A 24,705-nucleotide genomic window follows, 5' to 3' on the forward strand; every position below is an offset into this window, starting at 1 on the left:
CTTCTCAATCAGTCACATCCACTCTCTGGCTCACAGGGCAGACTCATCTGCCCCAGCCAGAGGCCATTAACTATGAATGGAGAGAGTGTTAATTAAAAAGTATGCTGTGGTTTTAGGAATAAGTGGTTTTTTTTTTTTTTTTTCTGACTTCCAGGGCAGTCTTTTATGCTGTATTTGTTAATGAGCAGCACTTCTGAGGTGGGACTGGCTACTGCAGGCTCTGCATCCACCTCTAGCTTGGGGCAAAGCTGTCCACCTTTCATCCCCAGCACTTCCAGGTGTTCACACTGCAGATGTTGTGTACAGTACATGTGTAGCAGAAGTATGACTCACACACATGGGCTTGAGGAAGATACAGGATTGGTATTCTGACAGCATCTTTCCCCCCAAAAGGAAAACAGGAGAGATTCACAGCTTAATCTTTGTATTTAAGTTATTTTCTGAACAGTTAAAAAAAAAAAAAAAACAAACCACACTGTTACCATGATCCTAGCTCAAGTGAACATTAGTACATTAACTACACATCACCGTAACATAATCACAAAATTCAAAGCACTCATTACTTAAGAATCCAGATAACAAATATAGCAGAGTAACAAACAGAAAACTCTGGAGAAATCATGTTCTTTCTCACCTCTCCCACTTCCACAGCCACCCCAGCCTGAGCAGGCTGGAGTGATGCAGCACAGGCTGGCCTGGCAGGCATGCAGCTCTCCTAAACACAGTGATGGAAAATGATGGGAAGAAGCTGCCCACACTTTGCTGAGGTCCACACTACTGTTCTGCCATGCTAAAACTGGGGCTAGGCTCAGCCCTGCAGTGCCTCACATGATAAAGACATAGTAGCCAAAGCAAAGTTTTACTCAAAAGCAGCTCCAGTTTTTCACACTGAATTGCCCAAAAATTTTCATATTAGCTCCTTGTAAAAGACACTGTAAACAGCTCACTGACCTGCCTCCTGTACGTGGAGTTTTGCTCAGATGTAAACCAGTGCTCCAGTGCCAGGAGGTTAAAAAACTTTGCCTGTGAAGGCAAAAAACTGTTCATTGTGCAGGTATGAGCACAGCTGCTCTGTGATGAAGACTTGTATTTCATGCTGTTTTTCTGGCCACAGCTGCACTTGAGCAGAAATCAAGATATCTCTTAGGGTAAAAGGCTATTAAAAAAAGGAACTTATTTAGAAGCTGTCTACAGTATCTAAAGGGGTGCTGCACATCCATGTACATCAGAATCCTCTGATTTTGAGAGTATTATCTTAACATCCCTAAGGATCAACCAGTATTGCCAACTCCCATGGGTTATCTGCTGGACAAGATATGTTGAAGCCCAGTGATCTTTGGGAACAAGCACAAAGTCATGGGAAGAGTTTTCTGACCAGTCAAAGGATGATCCATTCTGGCAGTGTGCCAAGGCTCCCCCTGGAGATTTTGCCCAGTAGTTTGGCTACACATCATCTTCAAAATAAAGGGGGCAAAGGGGGGAATGGAAGGAAGCCAAATGCTCAGTCTCAGCAGGCAGCCATTCCTCTCAACCCACTACTGGGATTTTGGAGAAGGAACACACCCAAGGGACCTGCTGCTCTTATCTCTAAAGTAAAAGTGGGGGCAGAAAGACTGTAATCCTCCCATGCCAATCAATCCAGTTTCCAGCAGGATAGAGGAATTTCATATGGAGACCTCCTTTGAGGACAGCTGGGTCACTTGCTGTTTCCCCCCTCCTTCTGGGAAGCTGCTGCTTATCATTTTGGGGGGAACAGTAGGGCAAAGCTCAGCACATCAAATGCATCATGCATGCCACTGAGACCCTGGCAAAGCTCATTCTTCTTTTGCCAAGCACAGTTTAGACCATCCCTTTCTCCTTATGTCTCCACTGCATCCTAAAAGGGGCATCAGTTGGCAAATTCAACAGCTGGAGACCTTACTTGATCACCTCCTTATGACTTGTGATCATGGTAAACCCCAATTTTTCGCAGCCAACTACACAAGCTAAAAGATCTATTTCCAGCACTGTCCCCATTTCTGTAGAGATCCATCTCCATCCTCACATACGCCTGGTTTTCAACCACTCGGGTCATCTCCTCCGTTTCCTCACACAGTTAAGAGCAAGCCTACTGTAGGAAGGCTGGACATTCCTTCTTGTTCCCTTCTCTAGCAAAGGAGAGCTGCTAGTATTTGTGATTTATTAAATGCAAATATTGCCCTTTCCCAGTGAATTAAGGAATAATGAGCCACAAAAAGCAGATATAAAATCATGTTAAAGAAAGCGAACAAAGTTAGGCAACAGCCCAACCTAGAGAGGTGCTTCCCATTGGAGGTGGGATGCCAAAAAACTCAGAACCAAGCCTGGAGCTCTGCTCAGACTGAGGAAGGGACTTGTGGAAGGGGCAGATACACATACCTGGGAGTGGAGAAATGTGCATGATACTCTCCAGCTTTTTCAGTGTCAAAAAAAAAAAATTAAGAAAAAGAAAAAAGGATCCTTTGGAGCAGGAGGTGGATAGGTAGAGCATGGTGGTCCAAGTCAGCTTCCAGTTTAGAAACAAGTGTAAAGCATTTCAATGTTTCTGATGATCACAGACTTTTCAACTTGTCACCTGAATCCTTCCGTTCCAACACTGGATGTGTCTGTCCTTGAATGTTAACAGGGAGCAGAGGGAGTTGCTCCAGGAGACATTTGTAGAAGTTACCTCACTGCAATCTCCTTCATGCCATTTTCTATTTGCATATTTGAAAGCAAGCTGTGTTCCTCTGAGGACAAAAAATATTTGCAGCAAAACTGTGCCCTATTGCAAAGGAGTTGCACGCAGGAGATGGTGTGGCCACAAGACTGTCCCACATCTCCAGTACTTTCCATCCCATAATCCAAGGTGGAAGGCTAGCATGAGCTTCCTACTTGTGGGAGAAGTGACAAACCCTAAGCAGCAGAGGTATTTAATTTTAAAGCAATGTGCAACACTTAAAGCCCACAGACACTTCCAGCCATTTTTTATCTCCTTTCAGCAGGCATGTTCTAGTTCTTTGCATTAGAAACTCTGCAATTACTTCAATCTGGTTGCGGGATTATCCATCCTGTTCATGCTGAAACCTCTCTCTTACATGCACTCTTGAACACTCACACACACATGCACACATATCCTAAGGGAAGGGAAGGAGTTTGAAAAAGCCACTTTCTTCTGACATTGGGAGATCTACTTACCAGATTGCTCCTCCCTGGGTGCACAATAAACACCACCAAATGTCAGGCTGTGGCAATTTCAAGTTCAAGTTAGATCAGTTAACTTCAGTTTCCTTCTTAGTTATCAGAAAATTTGTACAACTCGGGGAGTGGGGTAGGAATCCTTACCCTTCTGCAGTCCTATTTGAAGTACCTACACACAGTCCCTTCCTGAGGGTGACACACCTTTCTTACCATGTGCCAAAAATGGATTCCAGCAGTTGCTTGCTAAATGTACCTTCAAGAGCTCTATACAGCAGAGTATGGTACCACTTGAAGACCCAACAGAATAGCAGCATAGAGCAGCAGGGCTATGACAACCAAGGACAATTTGCAGTGGTGTTGTCTCTTCTGTTTGGCCTGCCAGTTTTCCCAAGTTCTCTCAACCAGCAAAAATACGACACATCCTTGAAGGTGTTGGCCAAAAGATGTAATTAAAATATTAGGAAGTTCTGCAGCCTTCAGCAGCTGGAGTAACAGATCATTGTTTTCTACAGTAACAGAAATGGAAAAGACGGAGCATGACAAAACTGAGGAAAATAATTAATAAATCTTAACCCATGATCATGTAAACCCCTGCTGATATGCAGCCATGCTGCAGACCTTGTAATGCCTGAACTTAGAGGGACTCTTAAAATAGTATTAAGACTTAGAACTTGAGTTCAACGAAGTTTGGGATGTGAACTTTGATTCTCTCTCCTCCCTTGCCACTTTGGCTTTGGGACTGCAGTATTCATCATATGTAGAGCTGCCTGAAAGCAAAACCAACCTTCCTGGACTTAAAATTAGTTGTGGATAAACATTGTGACTCGGAACTTATTTATGACTCTGCAGAGGTAAGTCACTGTCACTGATACCTGAACAGAGTTGTTAACCTGTTAGACTTTTTACAGTAATAGTTGGAACAGAAAAGAGGAGTGTCATCACATGCTCCGAGATGCTTGACACTGCTGCCCACATGCTTCAGGAAATGCACTAGGTACTACTACCCAAGAACCAGCTTTGCCCTCCTCTCTAACTCCATTGCCTTCTCATCTGTCCTAGCTAGCACCTAAATTATTCAAGCCCTCTGGACTGCTCTCTGGGGACTCTTGGACCAGCTCCTTGCTAGATTTCGCTGGTGGAAAAAGCACATCCCAAGCAATTAGAAACAATGCAGCAGCTTGCCCAGCAAAGTGAAGTTGATGAGAAAAGCTTATTCAAAAAATCCTATCTGCCAAGTTCAGAGGGTTAACAAAGTTAACAAAGCCAGTTAGCAGGCAGCCCTTCAGCTCAGAGACAAAGGACTTCAATTTCCTACTGTGGGATTAGAGCAACTCCCCACTAAAACAATGGAAATTCTTCCAGACCTACAGAAGAAGATCTGGGCCTAAACATGGAACGGCCAGGGACTGATCTACAGAGTCATTTCTGATCTAAATGCAGGCCAGCTGCAATTTGTTCCAGCTCTGTGAAGAGAGCTGTTTACCCCCAGACCTCTGTCTAGCTCAGAGACATGCAGAATTGTTTCTCATGTACCTACTCTTCAGGGCTATTTTTGTCTTCTAAACAATGACAATTTGCAGAAGTCTCAGCCAGAAAACAAAGACCCATCTCAGCTATCAGCAAAAGGACTAATCAGTCTGTGTCCCTAAACTGCAATGCAGTACACAGGTTACAGAAACAGACCAAAAAACTCTTCAAGCAAAGCCAGTCACAGAAACGCTGCAGAACTGGCCTGAAGTCATTGCTAAACCCAATGATTGTCCTCATGGCCAACTCATTTTACTCAACCACCACCTCCAGGGTGTGCATTTGACCATTCAAGTGAGGCAAAGTCTTATAGTCATGGCCAGAATGTTTGTGTAGTGTGCCCACTCTAGGGTGGCTCTTGAGAGCTCCATGAAATTTTTAACAGCTCCCTCTTCCAGTACCCATCTACAGCCTCTCTGAGGGAGAAGGAATGGAATTAGATAGGAGCAATGTCCAGCTTTCCTTCTCAGCCCAGCCTCAAACTTTCTCCAATTTACAGAATGATTCATAAGCCATCAGAAACATACTGTCTTCAGGGAGAACAGCAGTAGGAAGATGGTACAGACAATCCCTTTGCTAGTGAAATACTGTCCTGGGCTAACAGTTCACCTGGGGTGGGAGTGGACAGGATCTCAGTCCCAGTCCATCATGCGTGGGACTTTGGCAGGAGAGAATTTAACTTTTCTTTGACTAGCATTCCCCAGCAAAGCTGATGTTAAGGGGAGACTATAATACACATCCAGCTTCCAAAGGGTTAGCATAGCAGGCAGGAGAGGAAAGAGATGGATTTGGCTCATAATAGTCAAATTTCAAGGGTCCTCTCTCCACAAAAAATAAGTCTGCAGTCAGAACAGCCAAAAGCCGCAGGGAAGCTGGGGTTAGGGGGATGATGGTCTGGCTGTTTTAAGTGTTTCTGCTGCTCTTCAGAGCTGAATGCTTTTTCAAAGGCCTAGCAATGGATATTGATTTCAGCCTGAGAGTAGCAGCCTCCCCACCCACCCACCCTCCCACCCACCCTGAAGTGACTCTCAGCAGGATGCACTGTAAGTCTTCCGCTTAACAGCAAAGCAACACATTCTGGCGACATCTTAAATATATTCATAGGACATTGGTGACTGGGCTTGGAGGGGAATCAAATGGGGTAAAGGGAAGAGTGAACATGAAGAGGGGAATGAAGGAAGAAAGGGATGGGAAGGTTTAAAAATGTTAACTGTTCATTAAAGATAAAAGTCATCTTCTGATATAGCAGCACTTTAGCAGTCAGCCGCGCTGAGTAGACCCTGTCTGAGATCAACCGCATGCCAACTTTGTTCCAGAAACAAGTCTGAGAGCCTCTCTCTTCAGCAAGTATTGGTTACGTGGATAGTTCTTTTGTCCTGGCATTTAAATACTGCAGCTTAAATGAGTCCTGGGAACAAAAAACAGAACAAACCAAACAAACCCCATTCGTACTAAGCCTTTTAATGATTTAAAATAACATCTGATTGACCAGAGAGTTTGAGAAAATCAAGATCTGACAGGTCCAGAGCATCACTGTACAGTTACCAAACAGGATACAGGATATGCCCCACAACAGAGCACTTTCATGGGAAAATGTCACTGTGGACACCCCTTTGCAGGAGCCTGTCAGCTCTTCTGCATTCTTCTCTCTTATGTTTACTGCTATTAGCAGTAATTGTGCATGTACCCACCCACACAGGCAATCGTGTTATGCCACTTCACCCATATGCATCAAATTCACTCTACAGATGACCCAAACATATGAAACATTTTGTACTCCCCACACTGTGCTGGCCAAGACAAAAGGTGATGAGCAAACCAACCAGGCTCTGATATGAATAATTTAACATCCATGCTATGCCAGAGAGAACAAGGGCTAGGCCCTATCCGTAAATCATTTTGCACATTGATGCATCTTGATTTAATTTGCCTGGGCTTGTGCTTGTGCCTCAGTGTCTCCTCCCCTAGCCAAACTGTAATCTTCAATCAGCTTGCTGCAGAGTGAGGAGAATGGTCATCCCTTCAGAGGGAGGTTCTTGGCAAAACTCTCTTGCCTGGTGACAACTGCCCAGGGTCAGGCCATCTGCATCCTCTTGTTAGGCAGCAGCTGCTATACTCGCTCTGCAGAAACCCTTCTTCCTTCTGGACAGCAGTATAACTGATTTAATTATTGATGATGATGGACAGAGGAGGAGAAGTTCTTCAGGGGAAGTCACAGGCACCACATGTCACAAATCCAAAAATAATATCCCTATTCTAAGGTACCAGAACCATTCCTGTGCTTTTACAAGACACTGTAATGACTGCATAACCAAGATGACAAACATTGATAGACCTAGCCAGTTATTCAAACAGCAGGCTCACACTACATCCAGTGTCACCTTTGAGTCTCACCTTATTTTTAAAGATTTTTTTTTTTTTTTTTTACCTGTGCGAGTGTGAGGTACAGTGTAGTGTTATTTATCTGGAGATGTAGGTGTATGTTCTGGACGGGGAACGAGTGGATTCTGCCTGGGCAGCTGGGTCATTCAGAAAATCCCAGATGAGGATGGTGTCATCATGTGAGCTGCTGACGATCTGGAACTCATCGAACTGAAGTCGAAAGACTCTTCCAGAATGCTCCTGAAATGCCAGTGGGAGACAGAGCATGTTACTTTGCAAACCAGCTGGCACCTGGGATGGAGTGGGGAAGATAAACTTGGGCTTGATTTTAGTTATATTAATTTGTCGGTAAACCCCAAGTGACACACTGTGCATCAGCATTACAGAGCATAAATTAAACCTTCTCTCAAGGAAAAGGGTTTGCCATATCTGAATACCTGACTTGCAGGAAGTTTATATTACAGTTGTCCCACTACTCCTTAAATCCCAATATTAGACACACACTGTGCAGAATAAATCAAACTCCCTCCCCACATTATTCCATCTGGTGAAGCTGACAGGTGCACTGTCTTCCCTATTCCATGACAAAACTCCTTCCTGAAATTATAGCATTCCCAGGTACAGTAGGTTACAGGGTAAGAGATGAGAACTTTGCATTCAAGACTTGGCATCATTGCCACTGCTGAAGAGGGAACAGCTTAACACCGGAGGACGCTAAGGAGCCTGTTGTAAAGTCCAGAGACACAGCAGTAATTCCTCCTAAGCAGTTCTAAAAATATGATCTAGAAAGGGCATTCTTTACAGGCAGTTTCCATTCTGCTCCGAGGCTGAGTGGAAATGGTATGACGATTTGGCAAGAGTTCAGACCATAATTAACAGGAGGCAATGGCAAGATCCTGGATATCACAGAGCAGATCCACTCTATTTTCCCTTATGTGTTGCCTATTTTCTCTTGGTGCTCATGACACTTCAAGAGCAGTGGCTTCCTCCTTGGTCATCAGGGAACAGAAACTGTGCAGTGATGGTGTGCCCTGTCTCTTCCATGAATACACATTTCTCTTTAGGGCTCACACATTGTTAGGGGCTTCTGAGGGTCAGGAAAAAAACATGTCTTAAAATATTTTAATACTGAAACTACAGGTTTCTCAAGCATACAGGCAAAAGAGAATTGCTAGTTACTAAAGGGGAAGTCTTTGTCTTATAGCACAAGACTACAAAAATACAGCCCAGTTTACAAAGAACAACAGGTGCTTTAAAGTGAATTTCTGCATCTTTACATCAAAATTATCTAAAAATAAATGCAAATGTAAGCCAGATTCTAAGACAGAGTTTTAGAATTTCTAATCAATGGAGCCTTTTTGATCTTCTAACTGTAACTTGAGTTTGTTTTATAAACACCTTATGAGTTTCTGTCTTCCCACCTATTCTTAAGGGAAGTGTTTTTCCAGATTTTGTGTTATAGCAGTAAAGAAGTTCTTCCAAAAAGTATCATTACAACAGTCAGATCCACTGACAGATTATTCACAGAGATGGTGGGGAGGAGAGAGAGACAGAGACAGAGAGTAAGAAAGAGAGAGAGATACTTTTAAAAGTTCTTTTCAAAACTCTCTTTTGATCCCAGTCACTGTGGTCTAAATAAGGCTGCCCTACCTGGACTGTTTATGTCATAAGGAAAGCTGAACCTTGAGCTTATTCTATTCATGGAAAGCTTCTGTCAAATTCATGTGGCCACTGTTCCAGCTAACGGAAGACAAAACTGGAAGGGACCTGGCATGCAGTGAACATTTGTTATCTGTGCACTTTCCTCCTACTGTTTGAAAATTGAACACAAGCAGCAGGAGACTCATGATGTTCATTGTGCAGCCAGGTTTAATTTTGGAGGACGAGGGAAGAGGAAAAAAACACCAAAGCATGGGTAAGCGGGTATAAGGACACCCTGTTGTCATAAAAGTCCTAAAAGCACAGCAACAGCTTCCTCTGCTCCCCACCCTGCTTTTGGCCTCCTCCACTGCTATCAAACAGGGATTTATGAGTATCCATGTGTTGAGATTCCTACAGTGTTTCCATCCCACCGCTTCTGATTTATAATATAATTAGCTGGGGCACTTTGGCTGTCCACTGCTGGAAAATGTAGAGGAAATCACACCAGTTAAATTAAGGCTACAGGTTACCAGGCACACATTTGTCTCAGGCTGGAGCAGAAACATTACTAATACCAAGTCTTTAGTCTTAGACTCTTAGTCTTAGCTCATGGGCAGAGTTGTTCCATCGCTTGGAACTGGGTGACCAATGACAAAGGGCTTTTCTGTATTACAGCCATGAAATTATTTGCACTTCTATTTGGCTAACAAGAAGGTTTTTCAACATAGCACCTATGGGCATCCAAAGCTCTCATGGACTCTGATCCTGTAGCTGATGGTCCAAATACATGATTGGAAAAGGGTAGCATGAATGATCTTACTTCCTGTCAGCTGAGTCCCAGTAACCTCACAGCCTGCACCAAATGTGATGTAAAGTACTTCAGTGAAATCTACAACAGGAGCAATTCAGGTGGTTGATGAGTGTGCAGAAGGTCAGCCAGCACAGCTCAGCTGGTGAGAAGTAACCACACTTTTAGAGAATCAGACAGCCGTGGTACGATCCTGTTTTAGAGCACAGACTACAGTCATGAGCCACAGCAGGAAAAGTTCTAACATATACCTATTGAAACACTGCCCAAACACTTTCAACCTAAGAAATAAAAACATATAGTACTTATTTTTCAATGAGATTTTGGTACTGGTTGAAATCTTGCTTTATCCTCAGCAACAGTGCCATTTTTTTGGAGTTGAATGTGGTGGAGGAACGTCTATTAGAACTGCCCCAAGGCCTTGGCTGTCCTGGCATTTTTCTCACAACTTTCCCACATTATTCTAAGATTGAGCAGAGCCATTTTTAAACATGACTGTGAATGCTCTTAACACTCACATAATGACATTTTAACCACACCATCATTGCCCTGCACTAGAAACCAGCAGACAGCATGAAAAGAGTAGTTGCTGTTTAAGCATAAGGTGATTTCACTATCTGTTTCTGTTGTGCTTTTTCCTTAAGCACCCAAAAGGCAGTTAAAACCAATCCCAAGAGTGTTTTTGTTCCTGGTCCTCAAATTTGGAATGTACTATTTTTAAGAAGTTTCATGCCAACAATTCAGAGAACTTACTACTACATCATCAGGTACACACAGATTAATGTAAATCCACTAGCATATGGATTCCAAGGATGAGTTAAAAATGGATTCAGTTATTAACTTCAAATCACAGAATAAAACTGTTGAAAAGCCCAGAGTCGAGTGAAAAGATCAGAGATTCTAACTTTTAATGCTTGCAATTAATAGCTTGCAAAATTAGAAGAAGTTGGACACCCAAAAAAGCCAGACCCCTAGAAATTATTTCAAGATCTTGTAGAGTGGGGCTAAACTGACTTGAGTTTTCACAAGTCAAGACAGCTCTGAACAAGCACACTTCTAACACCTCTATCTAAAGCTCTTACCACAAGGGTTCGCAAGCAGAGGGTCCCTGCTGGAGCACGGGGGTCCAAAGCAGCCACAAGATCCCATACTTTTATTTTCCTAGTGGTGAAAGAATAGACAAACACCATGGCTCTATTAAAGAGAAAAGAGCAAGCACTCACAGAAAAAAAAATAACTGTTAGTACAACTTAGCTAATACACCAGTGTAAGGAAAATTACAGCAATCCTTCTGCTCTTGAGACCTGGTTCTTGCATTTCCCCTTTGTAAAGCTTATAGAACTTAATGGGAGGTAAAAATATGCTGTCAATAAAGTAAAACACATAAAAAGCAGGTGGTAATAACTAACAGAAACACATGGGAGTGCAGACAACTAGTCTGTAATGGCAAATGGTCCTGCAGACAACCACAGATGGGAAAGATTGTTCTTAAAAGTGGCTGAGCAGGAAGAAGTTTCAGGCTGAGTCAGTCAGATATTCGTACCAAGCACAAGAACTGGACCACACACATCAAATCACATGGACTTATTTCAAAAGAATGAAAGCTATGCTCTGTAGCATGGTCCTCATTTACTGGCTATGAAAAGGTCCTCTCAGTATGACAGAGAGTCTGATATTTATATGGGAGATGCACAAAGTGGGATGGGAGACACTGAGACAGACAGGAAGACACAAAGCGTTGACTGCACTGATAACCTCACCCATCATATGCCCCACTGACTATCCTCTTGTTATCAAAGCGTATGCATCTCACCAACTCTTCATGGCCTTCCAGTACTCGTAAACATGCCCCACACTCGATATCCCACAGCCTGGAAGAGAGTACAAAGAAGCATTAAGAATTTTTTAATACCTTAGCATTGCAGTGAAACATTTGGTCTTTGCTTGTAGTTAATGGAAACGTGGAAGTAAAGATTATGATGGAACAACAAAGAAGAAACAAACTACAATCATCACTCCTTTTCCCACAGTTATATGGATACATGATTTTCCACATGACCCTACGATGTTACAGTAACACATGGCAGATGAGTCACAAACCAGTTGTGTCTAGTATCTACAGCTCTAGTAACAAAGGGTATCTCCCAGTTACCTTCACAGTGAGACTCACTTTATTTTATTGAGGTTCATAGTTTGTAAAAGTGTTGTGCCTTGGTTTTAAGATATTAAGAGAGTGAGACTTACCAATCCCTTCAGCAGCTTGTTTCAATTTATATGATTACCTTCAGTGGGGCATGTGCCCCTTTCTGTTCCCCTACATGCCCATTTCTGATTTGGAGACTACCATCAGGCAAATTAAGTTATCAATATAATGGTGAGAGGTACAAGAATTAACAAGATCTTTTCCTTTGTCATTTCTCTCCCTGAAGGTATGTTTCATCTGTAATCCAGGCACCTTATGCATAAACTAAAACGGATTATCTGTGTTTATTATTTTAAATGCATTTCTTTTCTTGCTCTCAAATAACTCCAGTGGCTCTATGTGAACTGTTTCTAATAATACAGCATTTAAAAAAAGTTCTGGCACCCAAACCGACATACAGTGAGAGGCCCAGCTACACATTATTCTCTCAAATGCAACTATCCCAGAGTTTCAGTTTTTGTGATGGGTTTTCAGCATGGAGAATAAATTAAAATACATAATTTTTGCACAATACCTTGCAAACCAGTTAAACGTTTCAAACAGTAATGAAATAAGTCAATTTGTTTTCCATACTTTTGCCAGCTCTTTGACATGACTCCCAATTACTGTGGATAAAAAGATTATTTGCCTACAAGAACTGAAATTCTTTGACATGTATTGTCTAGAGGTGTTCCATCCCTGCCTGAGACATGCTCTGCTCATACAGCAGTCTTGTAATAGCAGTATCTACTCTGACTCCCTGACACACAACAGAAAGAAAGCAGTCACAAATGTTCTCAAATGCTCATTCAGTAAGTGCTCTGACTGGCATGAACTTCACAGTAGTGAGAAATATGGGGGTTTGTGGAATTTCTCTGGGAGTTACATCTTGAAGCAGTACAGCTGCTGAGAGGTCAGGTCACTTTTGCTTGAGAGACAAAAGAAAGAGATAAACCATCCCCATGTATTTTATTCCTGAGGTTCCCCAGGGAATAATCCAGATCCGGTTGATGTGTGCCCAAGGCTGGTGGATAATGACTGCAGCTGTCTTGCCACAACAAGCTGCTCTCACTTTGGACAACAGAGGAATGAACAGAACGCTTTTGTCACTGTAGAACTGAGAAAGGATAGGTCTATGCACATGTTTGAAGCCAACAAGGAGCTCAAAGTGATTCTTCAATCTGTGAAGTTGATCTTTCAGGAACCTGTGAAGGGCCCAACAGTTTTCACTTGAGTACAGCACACCAGTCAAGGTCAGAGCAAGCGACTCCATGACAAAGGTCAGCCAAAGGCACTCTGGCTGGTAGAGAGCATTATGTCTCTCAAGGACTGTAAACAGGACAGACAATGCCAGACATTAACTGGTGCAGAAAGGTCTGAAGAGCAATCTTGCGCCAGAAACTTTTGTGCCATGTGTTTCCATTCCTTGCCATTGATCCTGAAATTGCCAACAGCTCTGGGAGGCTGCATCATACTAACTCAGGCCTGTATTTTCAGGCCCCGTCTGAGGTTTTACCTGGATGGGATTACAAGAGGTGATCATGTCCCCTGTCACATGGCAAATGAGCTTTCATGTACAAAGGGGGTAACTGCTATTAAGAGTAGTGTCTCTTAGAAGAGTTGGTGCCAAGGGTCCTTCTCAGATTTGGTAAGTTTCTCTAACTTTTTCTTCTTTAAAAAATCAAAGAAACAAAACGTAAAAAAACTAAACTTAAGCCTTGAGAACTAACTAAAAAAAAAAAAAAAAATCGCTACAATTGTGTACGCAGTCAAAAACATTACCACTGCTCTTTCCTATAACTTTGGGAGAACTGGAAACAGAGGGAGGTCTGCAGTTATCTCAGCCTTTAATTCACTTGAAAGCTGAGCTGAGCGGGGAGATGTACAGAAGGCAGGTGAGTCTGAATCCCCACCCCTTAGAGAGAATGCTGTTGTCTAAACAGATAGGCATCAGATCCCTATGCGTGCACACCCTAGAAATAGACACATGAAGACCAACCAACCATTAAAAACTGAACCCAAGATGATATATTCTAATTTTATTTTCTTGCCCTGAATTTTCTGGTTGCTTTTTTTTTGTCTGTAGCAATTGGGAACTTTGGCCATAGAAGCTAAGATACTGAAGTGACTGGATTAAACAGTTTCTGCCAGATGGAAATTAGCACAATAATAGTGATGTCTATGTAGCTGTGTCCTCTTACACAGGTAAAATTTCTGGCCTAAATCGAAACCTAAATAATTTTTCTATGTCTCAGGTACTTCACATATCCTTAATGTTTGCAGTTGCAAAACTAGAAATCACAAAGTCATCTTCTGGAAAAAAGTTTCCCTGCAATTGAGGAATAACAGGCTTTTAAGTTCTTAAGCCCAGTATACAACATCTGGTAGTGGATTAAAATCAAACCTACAAAGCACCAAGCCATCCACAAAGATGACTTAGGAATCTTTTTCTTAACCATCTTTCCACTGACTTGTGCCTCTGTTAATGGCTGGGAGAAAACTGTCTTTTAGCATTGGGTAAGTCTATTGCCTTGCTCACACTACTGCTAAACTTGCCTTCCATTAAGATTCACTTTTGACATTCCTGAAATTCTAGCACAATTTGTCTGTTAAGTAGGGATTTTGTCCAATGCAAGCATAAGAGTAACTGTATTCCTGTTTAGCATTATCACTATCTTAACATTTATTTTTATTAGCATTGCATTTTTAGATCCTTCCGTAACTGCTGTAGTGTTTAACTATTTCTTGCTCTACCTCTGTGGCCAAGTTTCACAGTACAACTGCAGAGGCTTATGCTTTCTATTTCAAGTGCAGTTCTCAGCAGTGGTGCTGCTCTTACACAATGCCTGTAATACTTCTTCACTTGATTAAGAGACAAAGTTTTAGCTCTCCTGGTCATGCTCTCAGACAGCCCTGTACTAAAATCTGGAACAGTGACCTGGTGATGTCAACCAAAGCACCACTGGTTTTCTACAGAATGCAGAGCAGAGCATGTGGCAAACCAAGTCCACAGGCAAACAATAGCACAGATAATTCTCACTGATGAAAAATTATTATTGACATGTGAAGTAAAGGGTTCCTGCTTACACTATTCAGCTTTCAAGTTTCATAAAAAGGCAGATAATTACTTAAAAAAAAGACAAAGGGAAAAGGAGGTTGCTGTTATTCCCATTTCCATGACAGAGCCATTTTTCTTTATCATGTAAACTAACGCTTGAGCTTGTTCCACACATCCTGAAATTAGTGAGAAATTCCTCTACCAGCAGCTGCAGGATATAGGGAGAAATTCTGGCTTGTGGTACCAGAAAGAGTTAAATCTCAGACTGCAACCAGGGCAGCTGGAGAAGTGCAAAAGGCAGCAAACTGAACTTCATGCTCTAAACCAGCTGTTCCAAACTTAACCAGGTGCCAAGTACCACAAGAAGAGTTTGGCGAGAGCCCAGGAGGATTTCTGCAGAGGATTAAATGCCTCTTACTGCAAATCTGACCCCTTTAACTAGACACATAGCCCAATTAAAATATCACAAGAGGACATTGTAGAAAGTGGTACTTGCCAGCTCTTTCATACACCAGAACTGTCAGAGCAAATTCAACTTGTTGATTAGTATGGGACTCTTGAGAGGTAGAGGATGAAAGACAACACAGTAAAACAGGCTTCTAATATCTCTTTTTAGCACTTCCCAATGTTCTATACTAAAGAAAGCATATTTCAAAGTTGACAAGGGTACAGAGCACTTCAGCTGCCTAACCTCAGCATGTCCCAGGGCACCAGAGACAGTGTGCTTGCACAGAACCCTGCGATGGGGAGTTTGTCTCTCACCTGATGGTATTATCTGAAGAGCCGCTCACTACTAGCCTGTCTCTGTACTGCAGACATGCAATGCCTCGTTTGTGGCCATTTAAGGTGCGCACAAATTCGCAGGTACTAGTGTTCCATACCTGTGACAGGAAGGGGGGAGGGAACCACACAGAGACAAAATTATTACGAAGAGACTAACAAAAGATGGTGTCTGTATGATAAATAGATGCATCCAGAATGCTCTTAATGAAGATGCTACCATTAAGACTGGGAAAATCATCCCTCTGATGACCTGTGATTATAGCCTGCAAATCATAGCAGGTTGGGTCACTGTACACAGAAGAATTTTGCCACACAGTATCAAATTAGCTTCCAGGTTTAGCATTTTTGGGCTATGATTTTGTTTACACATGATATAGATTCTCCTGAGGTTTAATGCTGCAGACTGGGATCATAACAGTAATACTTAAGCGTCTCCTATCCACTCACTTCCACTTTTGTCCCCATGCTGCCCTCTAACAACTGTTTAAATGACTGAACAGGTTATGGAAGTGGTCAAGTAGAAAAAGAACACAGAAAAAAATGTTCTCTTTTAGCTGCATCTGTACCTGGAACTGATTTGCTATAGGTTCTGTAAATGAGTTGTGCCAGCTCAACTGAGGAGGGACAAGTGCAAATGAGCAGGAGGAAGAATACTGCTCCTAAAGGAAGATTCTGCCAGGGGCCATCTTCCCTGTCTGGTCACTGTTCTTTGTTAATAAATACCCCAGAGCAGCAGATAAAAAGCCTCTGAGACACCTCACCTTTATAGTTCTGTCACCTGAAGCTGACACAATGTACTTGTCATCAAAGTCCACTACGTTGACGGCAGCTCGGTGCCCTACGAGCACCCTCCTCAGGGTGATGTCTGTCGGGGAGGCCATGTCCCACACGGCGATGGAGCGGTCCTTGGAGCACGTCACCATCATGCCGTTGTTGAAGCGGAGGTGCAGCACGGCCTCGCAGTGGTGGATCAGGGTATTCAGCATCTCGCCTGCATTCACATCCCACACTCTGCAGGTTCAGATTTCAAACCAGAGAGAAGAGAGTTAACAACCTGCACTGTGAATTTTCTGCAGAGCAAGAGAGGGACAGGGAGAGGTAATTGACTCTCTAGCGATATTAGAGAAGCAAACACCACAAGTTATATCTACATCTATTAAATAGTTCATTAAAAAATGTATTAGATAAACCTGTTGATTATGTGTGCATTGAGACAGTCCAGCAGCCAAAAACCCTGCAATGCAGTTAACACCATAAAAATAATGCACCCAGGAAAAAAACATTATTTAATTAAGGGAATTTAATGCTGAGGAAAGGTAGAAGACTGATGGCCTTAAAGACTGGTGTTTCCTGGTTGTGCCAGCCTATTATACACTTCATTTCTAGCCAATGTGGAGAAGTGAGTTCCCTGACAGGCTTCATTTTTGACCTCTCTCACAGGACTATCAGCTCAAGTGGTAATTTATCCAGAAGCAGAAGATAAGACAATTCTTCTCAAACAAATACATGTAATTGTCACAAGTTGCATCATGATTTGCATTTACCCTGCAGTGTATCTGGTACACAGCTACATTCCAGGAATGCACTGAGTACCCAAATTAAGACATAGCATTTACGTCAATTTAATGTTACTGGAACCAACTGTTTCAACTGAAAGACAGTTTAAGATGCAAGTTAGACAAAAGCTTCATACAGAACTTTTAGTATTTGGAATGAAAATTTTAAGCCTCAAAAATATTCTTTTTGGGCTATTCTGTTGGCAAACTTCTTTTACCCTCCATGAAGAGATTTCTTTTGGCACTATCACACCTATATCCCAGCAGAAAATGGCTGTATCATCAGGCACGTCAGATCTTGCAGAAGTTACAACTTCTTGCTGCCAATAAGGCAAGCAGTAAGAAAAGGCAAGATGGGAGAAAGACTTTTAATGCCTTATTTTATACCTTATGGAAACGAAAGAGCATCAACTTATAAACTCTAAATGAGAAAGAAAACCACATTCCAATTAGAAAATGCAAAGGAGAAAAAACTAAAGACCTGAGCCATTAACATATGAACAGTTTGCAGACAGGGCTGCCAAACTGAACAGGAGCTGGAGACCCACTGACTTCTTTGGACAAGTGCATCCCTGAGATCTCAGAAGCATTAAGAGCCCATCTGTACTGTCTATTGGATGAAGCCTCTCTTCCTGAGGAGACCCAAGGATAAAAGTGATGCATCCTATGTGCCTCTGGGGTCTGCACAAACATTCATAGATACAGTGGGAGACAAAGTATTCCTGGGCAAGTAGCCAGTCTGCAATTTGGCCTGCCTGGCCTGATATGGAAAATGACAGTGCTTGTTACAGAAATCAGCCTCTCCTTTTGTGATCTGTTTAGCCCAGTGCAGTTCCCACGTAATTTCGGCCAGGCAGTGTTACTGAAATTCTGGATTCCTATGAATGACAGGACCCCAAAACCTAGCAGAACTGCAAGAATGCATGCATCACATGTCAGGAATTCAATTTAATTAGCTTATCAATACTACTATTAGCTTAACAACAGTAGTTTACACAAGCACAGAGGACCTTGCAGCCATCTGAATGCATGCTAATGCCACCAGAAAGGGCCAACAATGCAGCTTTTTGCTGTCCAACTCCACTACATGAGCAGTGCTTGTACTCTGATAAGAAGGGAGTATGTAACAGCATGGAGAGGTCGACCTGCCCCTTCACATCCAAGTTCATATTACAGTTCATTAACTCATATGTGCCTCTATTTACACTACAGGTCTTACACTCTCTGGTATCCTCTAATATGACTAGTGGACTTCACAAATGCACAACATGCACCGCAAGTGCTACCTTGAGGTATCCAGCCTTTTACTGGAGACTTGAAGGAAAGCAAGATTAGAAAGATTTAATGAAAAGAAACATTGTGCTGAAATTTAATTTCAAATCATTCATTTAATTGAAATTTAATTTCAAGTCATTAATATTTTGTTAAAATTAAATGACAACAGACAACTAAACCTTCAAACTTGCTTTGAAAACCTCAACTCTTCAGAAGTTATTCTCAAAGAGAATTTATAACATTCTCATGGAGTGTTATGCAAAACCTTGGTGAAATGCCAGATGGCCTTCCTAAGTCATCTTGACCTTGACTGGCCTTGGCTTAGATTCTCATTTCTCCCTGACAGCGAGTTTCATGGAAATCTGATAAGGATAGTACAATGCTGGACAAATATGCTGAACTACTTCATTAAACTGTTTGAACAGTACACATTTAAGGAGAGATCATTTCAGCAGCTTGCAAAGCTAAAATCTTAAAAGGCAAACAGAAAGGTCCAAATCACGAGCACACACCTGACTGTTGAGTCTGAAGATCCAGTAATGATCACACGTTCATCATACTGGAGGCACAGGACAGAACCCGTGTGTCCAGTGAGAATTCGCTTGCATTCCAATGTATTCTTATCCCAGATCTAAGACAGCAAACATTCAAAACCGGTCAGTTCAGTAAGGTTTTCATCTTTCAGCACTTAGTGGTTTGACTAGACTGTTTTTCACTACAGCACATCTTCCATAGTGCATTTGGAACACCTTTAGTGGCATCTGCAGAGTCTTCTACAGGCTCTTTGGTGCAATACATTGACGTCTTTGATATTACTGGCTTTACTACGAATATTGGTTTTACCCTTCTCACTAGGATACAAGGCCCAGTAATTACATAGCCTGTAATTACTGCTGGACAGAAACTCTGCTGGTGAAGCCTGTCTGTCTGAAAACAGGGTCTCTCTAGCCAGATAAAAGAGTAGCTGCTGTGCAGGTGGGAGATGGGGGAAGAGGAAGGAGAAGGTTGGGTTACTAACAAGAGACTGGGTAGGTGTCACTAAAATTAGGACACTATTATCTATGGCATTGGCACTCCAAGCCATTAGTATGCCATGATGGAGCATTCTCACCTTAATAGTATTGTCTCGTAGGCCGCTTACTATCTTCTGATCGTCATACTGTAAACAATAAACCCCTTTGCTTGTCTCACTTCGGCAGTGGATCCTCTGTAAACTGTGCCTTCCACACCGCCAGTTCGACTCTATTGTCTTGAGGAGAGACAGGAGACAAATGCAATGTAGGGGGAAAAAAACCGCACAGAACTATCTCCCCTTTTTTTTTGTCTGGTTGAGAAGGCAGCAGACACTTTTGTTTAAGCTTTTCCCTGCAATCAGGCCCATACAATGACATAACTGCTTTCTAGAATATATATAATAAAACCAATTAAACAGACAAATGCTTGGAAAACATTGTGGCTAAACTGGTCTGTGTTGCTGGGAATACTGAGGAATAAGTAACTAAAAGCCTTTTTCTATCTCCAACCTTTAGCCCCTTGTGACTCAACAGCTAAATAACTGAAGAGAAAGTCTCAGTTGAGCTCTAAATGCGTTTACAAACTTGTCACAACAGCGCCTGAGCACTGCTTCTGCTGTTAGGAAACAACCAGAACATGCCATTTTATTCACACTAAATGCAAGGCAAACATGCTCAGCTGCTTCCTGTTTCCCTGAGTCTTAGGACTGCAGACTTCAGAAATGCATTTTCTCCCTGCCTCAGTTCTTGATATCTTCCTCTAATAGCCTATTAGGTCTCATTGCACCAAGAGGAGCAAAGTACCACGGGACAGAGAAAACCAAGATATGCTGCTGTGATATCTGATATGCAAGGTGTGGAGACTTCACTTACAAACAGCTCACTGAACAATCCAACTCATCCTCTGTCTAAAGGAGCAGCAGGATCTTTTATAACGATCCCAGATCTACAAACTCCAGACAAACACGTCAGATTTAATGAAATATTACACTGCAACGGAATATCCCCAGAATTTCAGCATCATGAATACATCAGAAACATTTGAAAAAAAAAAAAAACAAAATTAAAAAACCAACAGTGAAACACCACCATATCTGGCACCTGTTTCTTACCTCTATGTCTTGTATAATTTTGGGGTAAAGTGCTCTGTAGAAGGAGTTGGGTGGTGCAGTTCCATCAGGAGGTTTATTTTTAAATAGATATTGCCCCCTGGAAGATAAAGAACATTTCCATTGAACACAGATCATCTTTCAGCATTTTGAAGAAAGGTCCTCCTGGCATTTTACAAATGGATAACCACTGCTGACAGATTCATAGTCAAACTTAATTTACTTAGATGGGATGGTTCCTTGTTTGTTTGCTCTGCAACATGTCAGTGTTGCATTTTAACACTGAAATGCCCGAGAAAAATCTGTGTCTAGTAACTCAGGGAAGGGAAATAAATTCTCTATTATGGACATGGGCCCATTCAGCTCAGTAAGGGCTGACAGCAGTTCATGCTTTCAATACTCACACACATTATCAGAGGTCACCTTTAAAATAAAGCATGCAAAGCAAACAAAAGAAGGCAAGGAACCCTCAAATTCACCACACATTCAAGGCTAGCTTTTAACTGCATTAGCAGGAACAGTATCAGTTTGGGTACATGGACATTTAACTGCTACTACTCTATGTTGGTAAGCAACACCTCATCTGTGGTGCCTCCCTCATCTCAACACTGATTTGGAATACTCATATCCCAAGCTAGAGTTTTGTTACCAAAAAAATCTGTAAACGGCAATCACTGCCTGCTGTGTAAAAAACTTTAATTCCTCATCCTGAAGTTAAGAAGCCACCAAACACGGTGTGGAAGCTAGTAAACCCCACCATGGGCGTACTAACTGCTGCTCTGCCTGGCAACATGCCTCACAAAATGGAGAGAGGCACAAATGCCTCCGAGTGTAATCCTGGCATCAGAGGCACAGAGTTTACACTGGGCCAGCTCTCCACTTCTCCCTCCCTTGCTCCATTACAGCATAATTAATTGTTCAGTACTTCCTTGTGCATTTCCCATCCTTTCCATACAGTACACCTCAAAACTCATTTCAGAGAGTGTACATTAGCTGCCCTGATACACTTGAACTAGAGAGATCAAAACAACGAACCAAAATCTTTGGGTTGTAAGGCAATACCAAACTACAGAATTGGATAAGCAAAATGACAAATGCTCGGGAAAAGAACTTTTGATACTTCTTTAAATCAAGAATTCTAATACAACTAGATAGAAAGGTGCTTTAATGTTTGGACAGAGGTATTACCTGTTTCTTCAAATGTAATGACCAGCAGACATGCATATGGGACCAAACACATGAAGGTGGCACATATGGATGCACACAAGCTGCTAACTAGACAGATGCCTATTTACTGTGATCCAGCCTGGAAGTGCATTCATGAAAATTAGCATTCCTGGCCAAGGACGACAAAAACTTCTTTCAAGATGCACAGAATACCTCAGAGACATCCTGGAAGACTTGGGGCAGGTCTAGAAAAACCTGCGTACAAGCTTATGTGCCTAAAAACCTTTTTATTCTTTCTGACTTTATTAGCTAATGTAACACAAAGTCTGGTTGCTACCTGTAAGTTGTGCCCTGCTGCATGTATAGTCAGTTGTTTACTGTTCAGCTGAAGGATTGCTTGGAATTTCCATGGCATCCCAGTAGTTGCTGTGCTGTGGCTTTGGGCTAAAAGGAACTATTGTTTGCAGGTTTTGATGACCAGCCAATTCAATCAGATGGACAAAAGCATGCCCAGATTTTGGGCTTCTGTTTTATATTTCTCTAAATCTGTGTAACCCTTACTGCTCCCTGACAATCTGCCCATGAAGGCTGCCGTGCTGCAGAAGGGGGGTGGGGGTGGGAGGGGGTGGTTCTGTTGTAAACCATGAGCTGCAAATGCTGAAATCAGGCAGCTCATGTGCAAATTGAGGAGCTGTAAGCAAATAGCACCAGCCATCATTCTGAATTGTCCAGTTAGTAACCTCCTTGTGCCATGCACATAGATAGCACTGATTACAAGCTATGAAGTTCTATATGGCAGAGATGCAATTGCACGGCTTATTTCCTGTCTGCATCTCCTAACCACACGGTTCTATCTGTTCATCACAGGGATAACCAGAGGACAATCTTAAAGACTTAGGCACAACTTTCTCTTGTGTCAAAGTAACCTCCAGCACATAGCACAAACCTGAAGAAGAGGTGCAGTAACAGGGTGACTGTCCTTGAGATGAGAAGCAAAATTTTGCACCTGACTTTTAGAAATGTCATGTGTCTGTATGACCAGTATTTGGTGCTAATGTTATTTCTAAAGTGTGGAGGGAGCAAACTCCAGTGATGCCTCGGCAGAAGACAGTTGATTACACCATGCTCCAAGAATGGAGTAGAGTAATTGGGAAGGGTCTAAAGAGAGAAAACCGAAAATAGTAAGAGGACAAGACAACACATCATTATGGTTGGCTAGGGCAGCTAAAACACAGGAAACATGGTCATCTTCCAACATGGAAAAGATTATTGCAAAAAGGAGAATGAGAAACTGTCCTGTTTAATTGTGCAGGTTAAATGGAACAAACCAAACTGTAGCTAGGAAGACAGCCTAGATATCAGGAAAACATCTCAAACACTGAATTTAGAAAGAGTGAAAAAGTAAAACCATTGAATTTCTTTTCCCAGGCATTGCTTGGGGAATCTCCATCAGTAGAGGATTTTAAGAACAAGTTAAGACAAAGATTTGGGATAACTTAAGGAAAACCTGTCTCTTCCTATGGAAAACAGAAAGGACTAAATGACCTCTCAAGCTCCTCTTAAGACTTACTGTGACTTCAACTGTAGGGAGAAAAAAATGGAAGTCCTGGAAAGAATAAGGTATTAAAAGAAATGCAAAAGTTACCACTACCATGCTTTTGTTTCTTTTACACTCTTTAGAAACACTGCACTCTCGGAAGCAGATCAAAGTAGTATTTATTTTTAAAGAATGTCTCACAATCCTGATTTACTTGCCTTTACTTCCTGAGACAAACAGTATAACAAAATTAACCATAAACCAGGAGTCTTTGTTTGCAACTCTGTATCTTTTTCTTTTTAATAGCAACCAAAATGCCTGAGCTGTCACTTTTATCTTGTTTATGAAATATTCATACCCAGTTTCCCTTCTGCCAACATCCTAGGGACACCCTTGGAAAAGAAAATTATGTATTAAAGGGTGTACCCCTGAGAGAGAAAGTTCTAATGAAATGTTAGCAGAGCAGCTTCAAACTTGAGTGAGACCTACATTGTAGTACGGCTATTCCAGATGATTATTAACTAATCTATCTGCATTTCTAAAGTCCCCTATTCTCCATGGTACCTACCCTCAGCTTCCAGTTTGAAAATTAAACAGATATCTAATAGTGAAAATCTGCTGAGGAAAACAAACGGACCTATCAGGAAAGAACTAATTCATAGCACATGCTCCCCCACTGCCACTCCCGAAAAAGCTCTTCTGCTCTGAACTGCTGACCGGTTTAGGGTTCCCCTGAGGCACACACAGCTTCTTAATTTGAACTGAAAGACAGCTGGGTGTCTGTATATCTCAGTCTGTATATCTCACTTGTCACAGTGGGATAAGAGCGTGATTAGAAGAGGAAGTTGAGGAAAAAATCCCCCATGTTGCCACATAGCCAAATGCGGCAACTAATTCCCCAATGGCTGATTTTTGGTGTAAGCAACTGTCAGGTTTGGAAGCAACATGATGTTTCAGTGCTGAATAATCCTCTTCAAATATGGTTTGAAACACACAACCCCTACTGTCCTGAATGGGGGCAAAAGAGGTGAAGATTCAGTTTCCTTACCATCCTCTCCTCTCTGACAATCCCCTCCACAGGGAGTCTGTCCTGACCATTCTCTCAATGAGTTTCTTCCACAGCATCCCATCCGACGTCACCCGGTACCACTCCTTGCACACCAGCTCAGCAGCACACAGAGATTTGGCATCCAGGTATGACAGAATATTCTCAGCAATGTGATCCAATCCCCGAGCTGGGGGAGAACAACAACAACAGAAAAAAATTATTTGCTTGACAGACAACTCCCCCTGCTAGTACAAAGATGCATTCTCCTTCCATCTCCTCTTCTGCATGAGGAGCTGGACAAAATGCACAGAAGAGCATTTGAGGCTAAGTTCAGGAGTTAGCAGTGTTATCCAACTTCCTTTGGATATAGCACAACAAGTCATTAAAAATAATAAAGAATCCAAGAAGTCATTCCAATCTA

At 42.0% G+C, this 24,705-nt stretch overlaps 1 protein-coding gene across 6 annotated transcripts in view; it reads right to left on the reverse strand.

The window, feature by feature from the left end:
* Positions 1 to 5,921: 5,921 nt before the first annotated feature.
* BTRC (beta-transducin repeat containing E3 ubiquitin protein ligase) overlaps positions 5,922 to 24,705 on the reverse strand; it is a 114,517-nt gene continuing 95,733 nt past the window's right edge. For all 6 annotated transcript variants that reach the window (XM_012574639.5, XM_072931196.1, XM_012574638.5 and 3 more), the window contains 10 exons: positions 24,285 to 24,471; positions 20,536 to 20,632; positions 19,522 to 19,659; positions 18,923 to 19,041; positions 16,341 to 16,590; positions 15,559 to 15,677; positions 11,317 to 11,427; positions 10,639 to 10,717; positions 7,154 to 7,347; positions 5,922 to 6,133 (listed from right to left, as the gene is read on the reverse strand). In XM_012574639.5, the coding sequence (XP_012430093.4) occupies positions 7,186 to 7,347; positions 10,639 to 10,717; positions 11,317 to 11,427; positions 15,559 to 15,677; positions 16,341 to 16,590; positions 18,923 to 19,041; positions 19,522 to 19,659; positions 20,536 to 20,632; positions 24,285 to 24,471 (1,262 nt within the window). In that variant the 3' untranslated portion in view covers positions 5,922 to 6,133; positions 7,154 to 7,185. The remainder of the gene's footprint in view (positions 6,134 to 7,153; positions 7,348 to 10,638; positions 10,718 to 11,316; positions 11,428 to 15,558; positions 15,678 to 16,340; positions 16,591 to 18,922; positions 19,042 to 19,521; positions 19,660 to 20,535; positions 20,633 to 24,284; positions 24,472 to 24,705) is intronic.

Source organism: Taeniopygia guttata, chromosome 6 (genome assembly GCF_048771995.1).
Source record: "Taeniopygia guttata chromosome 6, bTaeGut7.mat, whole genome shotgun sequence".
In the NCBI taxonomy this organism is placed as follows: domain Eukaryota; kingdom Metazoa; phylum Chordata; class Aves; order Passeriformes; family Estrildidae; genus Taeniopygia; species Taeniopygia guttata.